Genomic DNA, 19,001 nt, shown 5'->3' with positions numbered 1-19,001 from the left:
CCCTCGAGATGTCCGTGGGACAGTTATATTAAAGACACAGAGTGTCATTAATCCATCAACTAAACGTGTTAAGCAATTTGAAAGCAATCCGACCACAGTTAGGTGTTCTTTTGCGAGTAAGTGAACATATCTGATACAGGTCAGCTTGTTTAGCGTGGAGCACCAGAAGAACAGTTAAATTATTGCATGGAGCACTGCGCAACCCTAACGGATTCCCACCCAATGCACTGATCATCCTGGGCAGACCTAAAGCCTGAAGGGTACTCATCTAGCCAGAGGGCTTAATCGCCTACATGTCTGCATACACCTGTTTAATCCCAGCCGTCTCTTCCCATGAGCGTTTATAACATCGCTCACTTTAGTAATAGCTAAGTTCCTACTTTTCTTCAGTACAGTGCAAGTTACAGTGCCCATGCAAACATGGTGTCCTCTTTTCCTCTTGGAGCCATTATTTATTCGCGCAGAATGAATTGCAAGACTATGCATGTCACTGGCTTCTAAACGAAAACCTGCTCACCTGCTGCACAGCAAGAACCAAGGCATAGTCATCAATCGGCCGCCAGCGACCAAGGTCTTTCGTGACGAGGGTCTGGGCGTTCTATGAGAAGGTTTCATACAGGGTATCACACAAGGACCAACGCCAAACTTAATACCAACCAAGAATGGAAATTAGGCATACCTTGCAAGATTTTTTCACGCGTTTTGGTGTTGACTTCGATGACTGAGAGAGGGCAAAGGATAAAGAATTTAGTGCAACAGAACTTTTCAGACCTCAAAATTCGAGTTCAAACGATTTGCTGGCTAGCAAAGCTGTTTGCAAACGCGAGTTCAATGAATCGCAGCTGCATCGAGGCTGTGCGGAAAATTCAAGATGTAAGGCGGGGGAAGGAACACTAAAGAAACAAAACTCTTTAGTTAAAACTGTCCTTTGGGTCTGTTGGTACATGAAACAACACCATGTACTATAGTACTTATAGTTTTTCAAAGAAACGCTTCTCCTTTATGCGGCTCAAGCCTTTCGGCTCAACTTTTCAACATACCGTAGCTTTTAGCTTCGGAAATATAGTCAGCATAACGAAGAATATGTACAAAAACATGTGATGAGTTGGCTCGTTGCACATGAGAAGTACACTGAGGACACCTTCTAGGGAACCAGGGAATCTCAAAGCAACACAAGGCAACACCCGGCAGGCATTCACACAGAATTTAGGTTCTGTTTTGCAGTCCAAAATGCAAGGGGATAGCCTGTTTGCCTGCTGGAGCGCTGTCAACCCACCTGACCACTGCTGCCTCCCCCCTCGGAGAATGCTGCCACCGTAGACGTGGTGACATTGGCAGCTGCTAAGCCCACCGGGGGTGATGTGGGTAAAGATGCCCCAGGCTGTCCCGGTAGCGGCCTCTGCCGCGGAGTCTTGATGAGACTGCTCTCCACAAGTTCGTCGTCGAACTTCTTGCGCTTGATGGACCGCGAAGAACTGCGCCGTTTCTGCAGCTGCTCCGACTACACCGGAAGCAAAAGTATTTATTGGCGCGTGACTAATTTTTTGCCTCGTGCAATGCAGCGTAGCAATGTTCGCAATATCTTAAAACCTCTCGGAAACGTGTGGCCGGGAAGTCCAAAATCTTCTCGTTCTTTTCCTATCTCGATATCTTTGTATCAATCGTGAGCAGACCTGAGGTTTGATACTGATATTACACTTTGCAGTCTTTTCATCGAGTGGTATTCTTTTTATTAAAGGGGTTGAGAAACCATATGCAGCCCACCAAACGTATGGCTCCGTTTCTTACGTTGCAGTCCATGGATTAGACATGCAAAGTCGCACATTCAAACGGCTTTTTAACTGTTGGGTTTTGAAAACCGAGGTTTTTTCGAGCCACCGTTGCCGGTGGCACCGAACAGTGCTGAGAGGCATCAGCAGACAAACAGGAAGTGACGTTTTATCTGCGCACGCTTGCCCGAAGTACCTGAAGGTCACACCCACTGATCTCTATAGTATAGGCTGGATCGCGCATAGGGTGCCCCACAGCGTGGTCACCGGCCGCCATATTGGTGGGCCCAACGCATTCTGTCGTCTGCATTTAGTTCAAGCGGGGCTGCCCGTATTTTTTAAAATTTCCTTTAAACTAAAGGGCATGTCATGCCAGTTTAAACCGCAATAAATACTCCAAATCAAATCGCTTCCTATTGTTTCCTATGGGAGCAGCCAGCGCCAGTGGGCCGTCCAATATGGCGGCCCGAATGCACGCCCCTCTCCCACGGGCCCCTCTCCCACGGGCCCCTCTCCCACGAGCCCCTCTCCCACGAGCCCCTCTCCCACGAGCCCCTCTCCCACGAGCCCCTCTCCCACGAGCCCCTCTCCCACGAGCCCCTCTCCCACGAGCCCCTCTCCCACGCGCGATCCAGCCTTTATACATAGAGATCACACAGGTCGCACCATAACGAAGGACGTTCTCCAGAGGCCAGTCCACTTTTCAACGGCCTACGTCGTCACGAAAACGGAAGAGTATGCACTTCCTTTATTCACTATGAAACATCACTCCAAAAATGGGCGAGAAGATGAAGAGTGGAGAGCGGCGGAAGAGTTCGCCCAGCGCTCGACCTTCGGACTGCAGTACCTTCGTGACGCTTAGCGTTCAGAGTCCCGAGCCATTTTTAAAATTCGTGGTTTTTATGGATTTCTAAATGTGAACCCCAGGATGGGATCGGGATCTCTTTCGCAACTATCCCCAGGATGCCGTACAGAACTGTGTCCACCTGCCCGTCAACCCTATCGCAAATTGCAATGCAGAGCACGTTTCTTATCATCCCCACGGAACATTCTAGCGGAAGAAAACGAGAAAAAAAAAAAAAAAAAAGGAAGAAAGTTGTCACCGGGCAAAAGTTTTGCCGCCCGAAGTTTGAAGAACTCGATTGTCCTTAAGTTGGCAAAGTGATAACTCATGGTTGGAACGCATGTGGTTGGAAAAGATGTGAGCACTATGCAGGAATGGTACGCCGTCCTTAGACCACTGCCATGTCTCAAAACCTTGAATATAATTAATTAATAATTAATTAATTAATAATTAGCCAGCATTATGCATGTGTAGTTCCCTATTGTATAGAGAATATGTATTGTGTTTCGTGAACCACACTAAAGGCCACGGCTGTTTGTGGGCACATTAAATAAAATCAATCAATCAATTAATCAATCAACATGACTGATGCCAACTAAAGGACAGATGTTTCATGTTTCAACACACTGGACTACAAATTTTCCATCTTTAGTTGTTACAGGCAAATACCCGTGTGTTCTTACAGAGTCCCAAATATCGTAGGTGACCCGTCAAGTGCCTCTTCCATCATGGTTTACATCATCGCTGCACCAGTGCAAGCAATGCACCACTTTCGTGCATATTCGTTCCGTAATAGTGCGCGCCTAATTCTGGATGAGTTCCCGGCCTGTATGCACCTGCTGGATAGGAGCCACAGCGAGAGTGCTACTACGTCGAGCAGATGACAATGCAGGTCCACAATGGTGGTGGCATAGCAAAAGAAGCCACGCAAAAACCACCAGTTCTGGCACTGCGTACCAGGTAAGGGTGGAGAAGGCATACCGAAGCGTCTCTTCCGTCTGTTCCTCATCTTCCGTCACCCCCGTGTGTGTGAACCAGGCAGATGAACACGTAATTGGCAACTGGACAGCTCAGCAAAAGAGCACAACTGTCCACACCGCTGTCCGTACTGCTCCGTGCAAGATTACTAAGTGTTGACATGTTATTTTTTCTTCTTTTCTTTTTCTTAAGTAAAATTTAAAAGTTAGGAGCTTTAATTAATGAGCATATGCAAATGAGCTGCTCACTGCTCAGTCCTTTGCAGATATCTCAGGGACGACCACTGAAGAGAAAGCATTTCGACAATGCTACCTGTTTACGAATTATTCAGCCGGGGGACCTTCGTGAAACACCCGGTATAGCGTAACAGTAAGCTGATGAGTATATCATGCTTAGTGCTTTAGGGGATAGTTAAGTGCTTGATTTTAATTTGCTTCTTCGTTAATTTGTTTTCCTGAGCCATCTTCCGTAGTAGTATCACGCTAGGGGCTCGACGGTATTGTTAAATAAATAAAATAATAATAAAACGGAACAGAAAAGAGAAAAAGAAAAACAGCGCAGGCAAAATGAAGACGCGTGATCTGTCGACTGACAGTTGGCCCCCCCGATGTCCTGCCTTGCGGTCGGAGGATAACGGTCGCTTTATTCGCCACTGACCTTCCGGTACGCTTTGGTAAGTTTAATCGTGCCGCGATCTGGCGAGCTTCGGCGAAGGTATTTTGCGCAGTCGCTCGTGATAGTATTCGTTGACGAACCTAGAGAGGTGAAATTTCTTTGATTCTTTGCTGTTTTCATTAGCTTCTCCCTAATAGTTTTGTTACACTCACCAAGTAATTGTCCACCTTCAAACTCCCATGCGGCAGGGGAGACACGGATCCGACTAAAGTTTCGCCTTCAACATTCGTGAAGGCACCCTTCAGATGCGAGATGCTGGGCGGCGACTCTGCAAAGAGCACAATTGGACAAGACTCATTTCCACCCGTCACACGGCCAGTACTCAGTGCCACCTAGCGTCTCAAAGAGTGCTCTTTGAGAAGCTACACGCTTGGTGGCAGCTAGAGATGGAAAATTTCCGGAAATTTTGAATCGCTCGGAAAAAAAAGAAAGAAAGGACAACGGTTTTCTTCGGGTTTTTTTTCCAAAAAATTTGAAAAAATTGAAACAAACGTGGTTACAGCGTCTCTTTCCCATTTAAAGTGGAGTCGTAGCACTGCCCGCCAAACAACAGCATATAATGAGCTAGAAGCTTTAGTAGTGTCCATCCTCTAGGCGTAAATGCGGAGCACAGCATCCCATGACACCGCTGTCTACTTGGCGATAGGTAATTGGAACATCCCGTCCACTCCGACCAGAACTCAGACATTATGTGAACGTGATGGCGACCTCTTGGAGCGGCCAGACGGAGCTCTGAGTTGGTGGTTATTGGCAGGTTGCAACGCATCGAAGGCACGAGACTTTTTATTTTTGAATTTTTTCTCCTGGAAATTTTGGGCAATTTTTCCGGAGACGAGGAAAAAAAACCCCGTAAAAATCTGTTTTTTTCCCGTAAAATCTGTTTCAAAATTTCCGGGGGGTTTTCCGGGGCTTCGCATCTTTAGGTGGCACACGTTCAACAATGATCGTTGAAGCCCCGTGTGACAGCCTTGGTACTACACAGTTCATTAAAAAGACAACCGGGATGTCGACAGGAAAGTTTTATTCTTGGGGGTGCGTCCAGAATTACATGTACACAGCGAGCAAATAATGCTCGTACCGATAAATTAACACACATTATAGATAACTCACACTCTGTACGTACCAGATTACTGCACATTTCCCGGCGTGCCGGATTTTGCGAGGTGAGCCGGATTTTCAAAGTCGCACCTCTGGACGTCTATCTCGGCATGCCAGGAAATACAGTTTTTTCCGGCATGCCGAGATGAAAGAGAGAGAGAGAAAAACGTGCAGAGAAACGTGCTGCAATGTGTACGGTAACACATAAGTAGCGTTTCGGCGTTTTCACTTGGCAAAAGCCGTTGGACCGCCCCAACCGGAGCCCTCAATTTTTGGAAAAATTGAAGTTTTTAGGACGGCCTCCGAAAAAGTCAAAATTTTCCAGAAATTCAAACACAAACACGGCAAAGCATGAGTACCGCTATTTGCTAAATGAAATTTCAGGAACAGCTGATTAAATGTGTCGCATACTTGGGCTCTCAACCCTTTGTGGTGCAGTCACTATCCAAAAAATGTCACGTTTTTTACTGGAATAATCCACACATATTAAGAGCATGAGGAATGCTGCTCAAAAGAGCAATGAAAAGACACTTGTCCTGATTACACCCATCTAGAGTCCCTGGACTCAGAATTTCAGCTAGGGCACTCTACAAGAAGACCTGTTTCTTCAAAACATTTTTTTTTTTAAGTCCCGGGAGATGTGCAGATCTCACTAAAGCTAAATTACTCATGTGGTATGTACACTATTTAAACATGGCCTGAGTATATTCACCAGACTCCATCATTATCATAAATCTGTATCTGTATGCAACTAGTGCATGTAACTAGTTATCCATTTCTTGCATGCCCATTGTTGCATGTTCTTGTTGTTCAAGATAGAGTAATAAATACGCTTAAAAGTAACTCGTTACTTTCAAGATACTTTGACGTCACAGTTGGAATTCGCTATCAAAGAAATATGAAGAGCATACGTTGAAAGTGGCATTACCGAAAGGTTTTATTAGCTCGCAGGAACAACTGCTTTTCAAAATTACTGTCCCAGAAGCCTGCCCCAGTTTTTTTAAACACATTACCCCAAATACTGAACAGGCACTCTACAGATGAGAACGAATGCTCTACAGAAACAACAGAATTTCCTGCAGTTTTCTCCTTATCGTTGCTTTAACCTCATAAAGAGTTAATATTTTACGTGCCCTCTCTTGCTACAGCTTTCTGCACGGTGTCTTCTATCCTACCTGATAGGGGGTCTCAATTGTTTGCCTCATGCACGCTCCCAAACCCGAGGTGCTAATGCACATGTACAGCACAGGAGCAACAAGAGAATCCTTTGCTCGACCTTCGTGTCACGCACAGATAAGTATCTTCAAAGTAACTTGGAAAATTAGTAGAGGTTATTGAAAAAAGTATTTACCGTATTTTCACGCGTATTAACCGCGGCTTATGCGCGATTTTTTTTTTCTCATGGGCGCCCTGCGGCTTATCCACCGGTGCGGCTTATCTGATGACTATTTTTTCCTGGTATTTTCCCCATACGCCGATTTTAACGAAAGGGACTGTTACGCACGAACAGTGCGTAACAGGAACGGGTCCACATTCGAGTAGATTGATCTTCCTGGTGCATTCCCCCAAGCAGCTTTAAGGAAAGTGGTCACACTGATTCACGTCTTCTGGAAGATCACTGACCCATCAGTCCACGAAAAACACCCGATCTTGGTAGAACTCCAGAACTGACCTCCTCTGTTGTACACTGTGCCGATCCCGGAGTATGGACCACAGGGTTTATGGCCTTCTCTATGCTCTCCTTTGTCGCACAAATCAGTCGTCTCGTATTGCCCGCGGCTTATCTGCGGGTGCGGCTTATCTGCCAGAAAATTTTCAAAACGTCCCAAAAAACGCGTCCTGCGGCTTATCTGCGGCGCGGCTTATACGCGTGAAATTACGGTAAGTTTGATTACTAAATACCGACCTTTGGAAGTATTTGCAAGATACCAGGCCACTCGCAAAAGTATTCAAGATATGTAACTTAAATACTCTATTTCAGCTACTGTACGACACGCAATACCCAACGGGCCATCGCGCGCATTGGGCCTTCGACGTACGTTTAATAAATAAAATAAATAAATAAATAAATAAATTAAGCCAGTTAACCCTCGCCTGCCCGGAGGCTCCATCTCCCGGCATGATGCGATATTACCAGCGTGCTACTTGCGGCATGGGTACGACGGGTATGACGGGTACGACGGGTACATGGGTACCCCCCCCCCGAGACTAGGGAACACGAAGGGACAGACACAACACAAAGTCTTCGTCTTGTGTCTGTCCTTTCGTGTTCCCTAGTCTCGGGGTTTTACATTACGCATCACTTCCAGGCTCTCTGAAGCAGGGGTTTCTAGAGGGATCTAGTGTTCTCTCTCTCTCTCTCGAACATATCTCACGGTCAGCTGCGATCGTTGTTTTTACATGTTGGTTGTCGCACAGCCCATCCGCGGCGGAGGTGGCTTTCGCTGCTCCTTTAAAGCTCGCAACTAATTTTTCTCAAATTCATCAAAGTACGTATGTACACACACTGTAGGTCTAAAACATGTCACACAGAACTGGATTCTACTAAATGTTGGCAGTGAACCATTTTTAATATATCCACGGTTCCCACTGAAATTTGAAAAAATAAAAATAAAGGGTCTTTCAAGGACCCTTTAAGGCTCAGCCATCATTCTGCCTGGCATGACAAACAGTTTATGACCGTGTCCTTCAATATTTTGCGCAAATATTTATAACCTACAGGTATCGCATGAGATAATACATGGGGGACAATAGTGATTCGTTCACCAATATGATTGCCGACTCCTGAATGTTAGAGATCATGGGATAGAAATATCCCATGAATGATAGAAAAATCGATAGTAAAAATAGTAAATAGTAAAAATAGTAAAAAATGATAGAAAAATCGATGAATACAATGAAGGGCGCGTTCATTTCTCACGCTTCCTGGTTTCCACTACTGATACCCATTGCAATGAGTGCTAACATTTATGGCTTCAGAACTATAGTTCTGACTACGGAAAGGTAGAATTTGCACTTGCAGCTCCATGAGAATAAGAAAAAGATGCAAAATCGAGTGTTTTCAAGGAACGTGAAAGCTTCCAGAGTTTTCCAGACCTTGAAAACAATATTTTCGAATTCAAGGGCATTCGAGGGCATTCAAGGGCTTTAAGGAGCAGTGGGAACCGTGATATCTTGGATCTTGCTGCAGACTTGTGCGTAGTTTTTGTCTTCGCATGTACGTATACGAAAAAAAAAAAAAAAATTCCAACATGACAGAACAACTAGAACAATTCACACACACTTTTGGGGAAAACAAGGACATGCGATGTCCAGTGGGATCTTCCATAACATAAAACGTTACACGCAAAAGACGACTTTCTACAGTCAAACAATATCACAGTATCATTATGATCATGACTACTAGCGACGCTACGGAGAAAATGATGGTCTCAAATGTGCCGAGGCAGAGTTAGGTCTTTAGCACTCGAGGCTTGGAAAGATTTAAGTGGACAGACAATACAGGCACCAGTACTGTTCTAAGACAGTGAACGTCACCAATTTACCACCATTAAACAGCATGTGGTTGGAATGTCAGTCATTGGTCAGCACAAAGCGCACAGCAGCCCCATTACACGCTGCACATTACAAAGCCATTACGCACACATTATACAAGCCCTCTCAAGCCCAAACTCAACACGATGGCACAGCAGGAGTGGCGGTCTCGCTTTCAACATGCTCCACATGGCAACAGCATTCTGTCAGTCCCTTTTTTCTGTCCCACAGAATTCATCAATAAATGCAAGTTCAGTGCAGTAACGTGTGTCTATAAGCGTGTATGTAAACAGTGTTAGTCCTGTAGCCTGAACCCTGAACAGTGACACCAGAGACCACTGCTGCGGTCCAATCCATCGTAAAAACACAACAGCGGAAGCGTGGCTTTCACCTGTTCAGCGATCAACCAAGAACCAAGAATTAATCCTTGCTGTACAGTCCCATCTTTCCATTACTGCTGCGCCCCATAATGCTCCATTTCCGCCTCACGGTACCGCTTACGGGGCATTTTTCAAACCTTGAGTACTACCACTGTTGCCAACTTACGGGACAGCTGAGTTAGGGGTTTTCAATTTTCGAAGGAGCACCCCCAAAATGCTTTTTTTTTTGTTTTCCGCTGCAGCACGTTCCGCAACGAGTAAAATGAGCCTCTACGGAAGAACGACGGGCGCAGGCGACTAGCGGCGGAGGTCCTCTGTTCCGCACACCTTTAAAAATCCTCCATTCACGAAAAAAAAAAAAAAAAGAAGCGTATTGGAGAACGTTGGAACGTAACATGGTCCCCAGGCACGTGGTGGCACAGCTCAAGCAGGTATAAGTGGCGCGTGGGGTTGAGAAGAAAGAAACGAAGATCGTGTCGGCCATCAGCGACTGCTTTTTCAGACTGTTTTTGTAAATTTGATTGCGCACTTATAATGCTTTTCTCCTCGAGGGTTTTCGTTTGACTCTTTCTCGTCAGTTCTGATGCGCAAGAGGCCAAGCGAATTTTCGGGAGGAGCCAGAGGAATTTAGAGTCTAACATTTCACGGCGTTACGAAGAGATATTACGTTTCAACGGCAAACTGCTGGACAGGCCATGTAACTTGCTTGGAATTGATTGATTGGAATTACTGTCATTTTAATTGATGTTTCCACTCGTGATAAAATTCGGTACTCGAAATGTTGATTTGGGTCCAGTTATGCCCGAGATATGCTTTTCTTTAATTTTCTAGAAGTGCCCAGAAACGGTGCAATGAGAATAATAATTCTAAAATGATATATGAAATGCTAAATTTATTATTGATAATACGCAGGGTGTCTCAAAAGTAAGGAAAAACCCCGTGCAGAATGAAATAGTTTGGTCGATGGTGATCCGATTTCGGACACAAGCTGGAGGGGGGAACCCGTAAGGTCATGTCACCAACTTTCTCAGAAAAAAAAAAAAACGAGCTCAGCTTGTATTCTCTTAAAAGACAAAACCCTGAGTTCTGTGGAGTATGCTTACATGATCTCCCTTCACATCACATACATGTTGCTCCCTCCGGATTCAATGTCACACGGCTAGACAGTTCAACGCATCTCATTACGGATTCATGAAGATGGTTACGGCTTGTTGCATGATACAGCAGCAGAAACATGGTTATCTTTCCCTAGGTCTGCAACTAGTACCAGGAGATTTCCTAAAATCCTTCCCTAAAGAAAATGCTTACACTTGTCATGCACATCAACAAGGGGCAGTGCAAGAGCCTAAAAACAATTTTCTTTTCTTCCACGTTTCACTAACACGCATGCTTGCCTGTTTTTACAGACATCCTGGCCTAAGTCGTCACACATTGAGAGCAAGGTTATTGGTGCCCAAGAGTCCCACACGCGGGTGTGGTGAAAGTTTTACGATCGCACATCTAATTCAAAATTTGTGTTTTGGAGAAAATAATCTGTTGAATTTTGTTAGGTATGCGCAAATTTGTATAACTTTCCTAACCAAATTGTGACTGCAACTATGGAGTCTAAATGTTCAGTTGTTTCAGTGTATTACCTGCTACTTTGCATGCCACTCCTTCTACGACATTTTTTTAATGTCAGAATTCTAAATAAATAAATAAATAAACATATTTTGTGTGGAACGTACAAAATTGGAATTATGCTGATGCTCAAGCATTCTTAGTGGTATTTCGACCTGGGATGATGTAAAAGCTGATACAACTATGACCTCTCGTAAGCTTGGATTATCAGAAATAGAGAAGCGCAATTTTATATCTGAAAAACCACAATTTCCACATATGAGCTATCAGCAATATTACAGCTTCCTGTGGGCAATGATGACCTTTAATGAAAGGCACTGGTCGCAATCTGGTCGCTGCCTTCTCGTCAAACATCTTACAGAAAAATTACCGGGCACTGGGACCATTACGGGGTAGCGACTGACAAACTGTACTCAATAATTACTCAGTGCAGATGGAGCATCGTGCTGCCTTCACATAAAGCTCTGAAGGCAATTCAATCCTGGTTAATTGCAAAGTGATTGAGCATCGTTGTGGGAAGTTGTAATGCAGAATGCACAAACTGACGTGACATATCCTCCGACCGCTCCGACCTTCGACAAAACGTTTACGTTAACCGTTCCTTGCATCATCAAAACTTGTGGAGGTTCAGCAGATCTTCAGAAATTGACAGAAATGCACAGCGTTCGTAAACAGGATTGAATAGAATCCTCGAGGCACTGTCTTTTCGTGGACTAAATAAAATACATGACGAAAACCCGAGACTGGGAAAAAGACGAAAAACAGACGACACAACACAAAGTCTCAACTCAAAGTCTCTTTGTGTTGTGTCGTCTGTTTTTCGTCTTTTTCCCAGCCTCGGGTTTTCGTCATGGATCTTAGCCACCAGCTCGCTTGCTTTTTAACCATTTTATCTGTAAATAAAATAAACTCTGTTTTCCCGAGTCTGGAGTGGCACTTTAAATGCCTGGTCAAACCTGGCATTTCATAAAATGCCTAGAATAGTTCAGTAATTTAACGAAATGCCCGATTTTGCCTGTTGCCTGTAACATGTGTAGATAACATGACACTCCACCTGCATTGAGCAACTGCTGAGCACCACAATGCTGGCACAAGTGTGTTTCCTATATTTCCTCTATGCTCACCTTGACACTAACATAGGTAAGCTGGACTGCATCATTCAGAAACTAACATAAAAAGGGACTGTACAGCTATCTGTGGGCTATGGTATTCATGCTCATGTCCGTTAGAACTTTTCTGGAACACTTTTTCCTGTGGAACTTTTCTGTCGCAGTATAAAATAACCCTCGGTGACTTTTAATGACAAACAAACGACATCCTTCTGCGTTCGCTTAACGTACAATTTTAAATAGTCTACATTTAGAGTTCTTAGAAAGCCCGCGTCACACCCGGTACCCTCGTAGTACCCACGATTTGCGTGTGGGGGGCCCCTCCCTCTGCTTCCCGATTCGACACTGGCATGTGCCTCGTAACAGCTGGTAGTCCAGCAACCTATTCGACAAGGGTCAAAAAGGTGTCTCTAATCCTGTCCGAAGCATTCACTCCCATAATTAAGCCGGCCCCTTTTTTTCAGGCTTCACTTTACACAACCTGGCAGCATAGCCAGCAGGTCCCCATGGCGATTTTCCTCGCATCATTAACGCACCCCTACTATGGCACCTTCCATAGAAGCAGTTAAAAGTGTCTAACGCCCATAAAATCTGCAATCTACACACATCATCAGAATGTAGAGAAGTCGAAAGCCAAGGTGTGGCATTGCCGCAATATTAATACATAGGGATACGACAAAACACTTCTAGTTCAGTCTCACTGACAACCAGAGACCACCACAGCGAACCACTTCTTAGCAAATCTCCTAAGGACATCCAATTCAAGATCCACAACCAGACTGGTGCAGCGCCAACAATGACATTCGCAAAACTGTACACTTATATACAGGGTGTTCGCTCTAACGTGTCCGGAAATTATACTTAAAGCGAACGATCAAAGAAAAGCAAGTGGTACTTTTCTGCTACTTGAGTAAGAAACAGGTACACTGCTTCACTAGTAGCACCTGTTTCTTAATCCATGTAACTGAAAAGTAGCGCTTGTTTCTCTTTTATCGCTCGCTTTAAACAAAATTTCTGGACACGTTGGAGCAAACACCCTGTATATATATACTACATCGGCGTCTGTTCAACAGGTGTCGCACGCAGCACCCATCAGCGTTCGAGAACGACCGAGTTCCCTTTCCCTTGCGACCAGTGTCCCTTTCACAGAAAGTAGCGCCTCGGAGGCTTCCCCTTTTGTCAATATCCCGACGAGAAGCGCGAGTGCCGCAGGTGCGACTGCAGTTCGCCTATCTCCAGCTGCAGCTTCTGCTTCTCCAGCTCCAGGTTCTCCTTTTCGAGCTGAAGTTTCTGCGTCTCGACAAGGAGTTTTTTTTCCTCGATCTCGATGCGGCGGAGCTCGCGTTCGAGCACCAGCTCCTGGAGTTCCTCGAGTCGCCTCCGACGGGATCCCGAGGCACCCGGTGGGCTCTGCTGCGGGGCCATGCAGCTGGTTTCTTGTAACGTGGGCCGCAGAGCCACAAAGTCTGGCCCTGTGTGGTGGAGAGGTGAGAGAAAAGACAGGAGAAAGTGTTGATGCCAGAAAGACACATTTAAGTAGCATCCTGGAGCTCTCGCTAGCACTCGCTCTAATTTCAGACATTAAGTAACTCGATTCATTGTCAAAAGTGGAAAATCCAGAAATCGGACGAAAACACAAAACGTATTGAGAGTAATGTGGAGTGGTCGGCGAAAGCGATATATACAGGGTGCGTCACGTAAGACTGACCAGAATTTTTATTACAAAAATCTACGGGAGCAGCATAGATGTTGTTTTTGCAGTTGAGTTTTACAGCCAGGAGGACATCCTCTGGAAGAGTATGTAACTACCGGATGACTAATTACCCGAAATTCGTTAATTAAATTTTTAGTTAAGGAATTTCTGGCAAAAGCGAGATGGGAGATTGAGAGATTATCCTCGTTGAACACCATTCCATGTTAAAAGAATCCTGAAACACGTACGTGCGCTAAAATATCCGTCCCAGAGTTCTTGTATGCAAATGAGCCGAAACCGAAAAAAAGCGCGCCTGAGAAGCGCATCACCCACGCCGACGGAGGTTTATCTGGGCCGGAAAACGGTTTATCTGGCCAGCTGAGCGGCACCTACTCCGATTATCTTCACCGCTACAAATCACGTGGCTCTCTGACGTGAAACGAGGGCTGTACTCCCCGCGTTGCCGGTCGCCGCGGTTTCGGCTCGTTTGCGTATCAAAATTCGGGAATGGATATTTTAACGCACATGCGGGTTTCAGGATTTGTTAAAGGTGAAATGGCTCGCAACCGGGATAGTCCCTCAATCTGCCCACTCGCTTGTGCCCGAAATCCCCTAATTAAAAAGTTAATTAATGAATTTTAGTTAATTAGTCGCCTCGTAGTTGCACACCTTCTTCGAGAGGATGTCCGCCTGGCCGTAGAACTCAACTGCAAAAGCACCATCTATGCTGCTCTCGTAGGTTTTTTTTAAATAAAAATTCTGCTCAGTCTTATACGTGAAGCACCCTGTATACATCCGTCGTTATAAGTCTGCCACATTTTTATGTTCTTTTATTTATTTATTTATTTTCATTCTTCCACTGTTCCAATTTTCTTCCCATTTCTTAGTATCCCTTCTCAAGTAAGTAACATGTACTCCGTACCAGTTCCCATGGCCTGTGAGCTCACTGCCCACCACGTGTGTGCTGTGCCCTCATTCTTGTGGCGCCCGTACCTTTTAACTCTAGTACCCTAGTACCGCAGATGTCCGTTCGTTTAGTTTCCTTTAGTCTTCCCTAACTTCTATGTGTCTGTCTGTCGTGACTTGCCCCAACCGGTTTCCATTTGTTTTTTTCTCTTTCTGCCACGTAACGTGTCTGCGACATATTTTCTTGTTGTTTGGACCACTGCTTCAAACCTGAAGAAGTGCAGTCTCATGCACGAAAGTCTCGTTTTTTTTGTATACTAAAGGGATGCTCGCAACCGTCTTGTTTTATATTTTGAGTCGGATGAAAGGTAGATCAAAGGAAAGCCAGGTAGCAAGGCTGATTGGGAGCCGTCTGCTCATCTGATGTTTTTTTTTTTTTTTCCTTTCAAAGTACCGGAGTGCTCTCCCCCACTAACAATATGCAAGAATTTAAAGGGGTTGTACTGCTCCACATTTCGGCATGTCACACCGGGAGTTATACCACTGTCACACGGCCAGTCTTCAATGATCATTGAAACCAATGACCATTGAAAATGCGTGTAGTGACACCAAGCGTGTGACGTGTCAACTTCCCAAAGAGTATTGGATTCAATGTTCCCAGACAGGTTGACACGTTACACACAAGGTGGCGCTACACGCATTTTCAATGACGATTGGTTTCAATGATCATTGAAGACTACCCGTGTGACAGGGGTATTATACACGTGCATTAAGCATTATGTTCCTTTTTTTTATTTACGTTTGTTGCAGTGATAGGCCATCTCCATCTTTATTTGTCCCAATTTATGAAGTCGTCCTTACTATACTCTTTTATTATGTGGGTATATATGTTGTTGTCCCTCTCTCTGTTATGTAACGCCCTCTACCTTTAACGCATTATTAAATAATATATGTACATGGTGATAGTGCAGTGAAAGGTGCCCTGAAAATATTTCCTAGAAACGCAACAAAAGATGCTCAAATTTATCAACGCCCATGTCCTGCATAATATGTTTCATCATCGTCTACGAGAGGCATGCACTAAGGAGAGCGCTCTGTGTGCCATTTTGACTCTTTCCTTAGTTTATTAAACTTCTGCTGAGACATGAATAGTAAAGTTCGGAAAATTTTATTATGTGAGCACCGAGTGGTACAGCTTTCACTTGATTCACTTTTTTTGGTGCTCGTCTCTGAAAGACCTTTGCAGAGCTCCTTTAAGAGCTCCTGCTCTCTTTCAGAACTCCCTGCACCGTTGTGACATTTTCTTTGTTCGGTCAAGCTTTTTAAGGGTTGTTGTCTCGTGAGACTTTTCAACAAATTTCAAGCGTAAATTTCTGCCAGACTTGGTCAAAAATCTGGACTACGCCGGCATTTTGTGATTGCCGTTTAAGGTATGAACATTATCGAAATACTAGAGCAAACAACAAAGCATATTGCTCTGCCATTATACAGCTCACAAAGTATATATGCATAACAGTGCATTAAGTTGCTCGATGTACGGTGAATCGAACGTCTCAGTATTTGCAATCATTATTATTAAATATAACCTACTTTGTGCCCGACTAAACATCTACAGCCATGACATGAAGGAACCCTCTGCACTTCACTTCCGTTTTGCTTATTCTCATGATGTTCTCCCAGTTGAAACTTGGTTGTCTGCTACAAGTGTACAGGTTCACAGCCGACAATGCTGACAGGCTCGTTAACGAAGCAGATGTCATAGCTAATGACGATGTACATATTAAGCCACGTATGTTCATCAAGAGCACGTGTCACTATCACAACAGTATGCTGCGTCTAGCTGTACAAAAATCACGTCGAAAATTAGATCCCGAACGCACCCACCCGCCCATCACTGCCATTCGTGTTACACAAAAAGACGGACACAAATTAAGGCCCAAAACGTTACCAAAGAAAAGAAAACAACAATGCTATCTTCTTGCGAAAGACACGCATTTACCTGTTGCGGCGCGTCAAAGTACAGAAACAGAAAAGAAGTACCAGCTGACGTGAGCTCCAGAACAAAAACAGAAAGAGTGTGCCTCCACATTTGGCATCATTCTAGACACACAATCTCCCGTATTTTCTGCCTCACTGCAATGCACACTTGGTGGCAAACAAAGAGAGAAGCCACACCTGCGTTGTTTGCACAGTGCGAGGACTGACCATTTAATTCCAGGGCTCATTTTTTTATGGGTGAATAAAGATCGACAGTGCAGCAACACTTTCTTATTTGTTTTGTAAAAGTGGGTAGGTTAATGCATTCACTGGATGAGTTGAAGGCTAGCCTTCCCTTGCTGGATAGGAGGTGCAGCAAGAGTGCAGCAACGTCGAGCAGACGATCCACGTCGGCAGTGTAGAAAAAGACGTCATGGTTCTTTGCAATATTTTTGCGCAAATACGTATTAAAGGTGAGCACTTAATAAACGAAAACCAACAGCACAAACACAAGAAGCAGTACCGTGCTGACAACACAGAATGCCTCTTCATTCGGGCCATGTGTTGAAGCCGCACTTCTGAACTGTCTCAACTGGCGCTGCACACTCGAGGTCCCATTACAGAATTTTCCAGAATGAGTGCAGAGAATGCAGCCACATCGAAGATACCTCAAGGAAACTTACCAGATGGTATGTCTTGTCCCTTTCAAAGCAACACCCCCGCGAATGTACGCACTTAATCGAGCTGGTGGTCACTTTTTGGAATAGCCGTCATTTGTATGACTACACTTCCTACATTTGTGATACTCAGAAGTCAGCCATCGTAAATTATCGCTTGCAGTGCCATTTTTGGAACCACCCTCAAGTAGTCACATGAGACACACGTCACGGACATCATTTCCAGGTCATGCGACCCTTTGGATATTTTAATTCCGCGTTAGCGCCGCGGAGAAAGCGCGGCTGTGAGTGGCACACAGACGTGGATAGATGGAGAGAGGGCAGCAGGAAGGAGCGGGGGACAGGGGGAGGGTTAGCATGCATCAGGGTTGCGGAATGGGACCACCCATTCCATTCCAATTCCACTTCGAGGAATGAAGATTTGCGGTAATCCCATTCCTTTCAATTCTTCGGAATGAAAAGGTATGGTCAATTCCCCACTCCTGGAATGGCTGGGCAACCCCATTCCATTCCTTTAATTCCACCAATAAAAGAATTACGACTCTGTGAATATTGGATAAAACTAATTAGGGAATGGGGAAGAAAGACGTTACAAACCAGATGCACCAATAGACTGTTTCACGAAATCCCGCGCATTCTGGACTCGTATTGTAACGGCAAAAAGAGAGAACTGACTGCGGCGCCTCGTGGAATTTTGGCAGAGAGAGGAGAAATTGAAAGTTGCAACAGTTTCACCTAATTGGTTTCATGTCTCAGCAGCAGTTTTCGCAAAGCCATCCATGGAGTACGAGGCACACACGCTGCCGTACCGTCTCCATCTTGAAATGCGACTGCACACATTCAACTAAGAAGCTTCTACAGGGCAGGCAGATAAAGACTACTGGTGTCGCAATGCACTTGGACAGAACTGCCATGTGATGTGCCTCCTGCATTTTTTTAAATATTAAATTATTATATTATATTATTATATATATTATTATATTATTAAAATTCTCCACCACTGTCACACACGGTCGCTTTTTGCGGCGTACTTTAAATTCAATTTCCGCGATAATTATGGCTCCGTGGGGTGAATTACTTCTCATCGTGCATTTTACTGGCCCGCTTAACACTTTTACAGAAAGAAAACAGGGTGTTAAAAATGACTTCTGTGCTACTTTAAGGGGCACCTTTTGCGTTCCTTCCTCGGGAACACAACAAAGTTGATTAAATCGCCTCTCTCACAGTTGATGTTAAATGGATTTTACGTTTTGGGTATTTGACACCTCTCCAAATGAACTCTTGTCTGTTGGACAACTTGCAGGAGTAGGGTTCTTCATTTTCGGGTTTTACGATTTTTTCAAATTCGGGGGGCAAATATCGGGTGCTATTTACGCACCAGAATTCGGGGAGAAATCAGGCGTTACGATCTCTGTTTGATATGTCGTCGGGGAATTTTCGGGTGAAACGAAAGGCACATGAAACGAGCCACTGCTGTGACACTGGGATGAGAAACAAGAATCTTTATATTTTTCGCTCGGAACTGCGGGATAGTGAATGACCGCGCTATTCAAATACTTGCCAGAGCTCCACAAAAGCTCATCTTTCTCTCCTGCAGGAGGGGATTTATAAAAGGAGGACAAATAAGGTGAAAGATGATGAAAGATGAAAGTCACTGAAAAGGTTAGCCAGCTGTAGGGATCGAACCCACATCTTCTGGATGTTGTTTGTATCTGCCCCTTGTATGTTGTTCCAGCCTCAG

The 19,001-nt window shown here is 44.7% G+C and overlaps 1 protein-coding gene across 1 annotated transcript in view; it reads right to left on the bottom strand.

Annotated features, from left to right (window-relative positions):
• Positions 1-19,001, bottom strand: part of LOC135377308 (microspherule protein 1-like) — a 32,061-nt gene that overhangs the window by 8,690 nt on the left and 4,370 nt on the right. The window contains exons 3-6 of the mRNA XM_064609645.1: positions 4,419-4,534; positions 1,277-1,501; positions 680-721; positions 518-598 (exon numbers count right to left, since the gene is read on the bottom strand). Coding sequence (XP_064465715.1) covers positions 518-598; positions 680-721; positions 1,277-1,501; positions 4,419-4,534 — 464 coding nt within the window. The remainder of the gene's footprint in view (positions 1-517; positions 599-679; positions 722-1,276; positions 1,502-4,418; positions 4,535-19,001) is intronic.

This window comes from Ornithodoros turicata, chromosome 1 (assembly GCF_037126465.1).
Source record: "Ornithodoros turicata isolate Travis chromosome 1, ASM3712646v1, whole genome shotgun sequence".
In the NCBI taxonomy this organism is placed as follows: Eukaryota; Metazoa; Arthropoda; class Arachnida; order Ixodida; family Argasidae; genus Ornithodoros; species Ornithodoros turicata.
The sequence above is the reverse complement of the archived record's forward strand: the minus strand, read 5'-3'. Positions and strand labels throughout refer to the sequence as shown.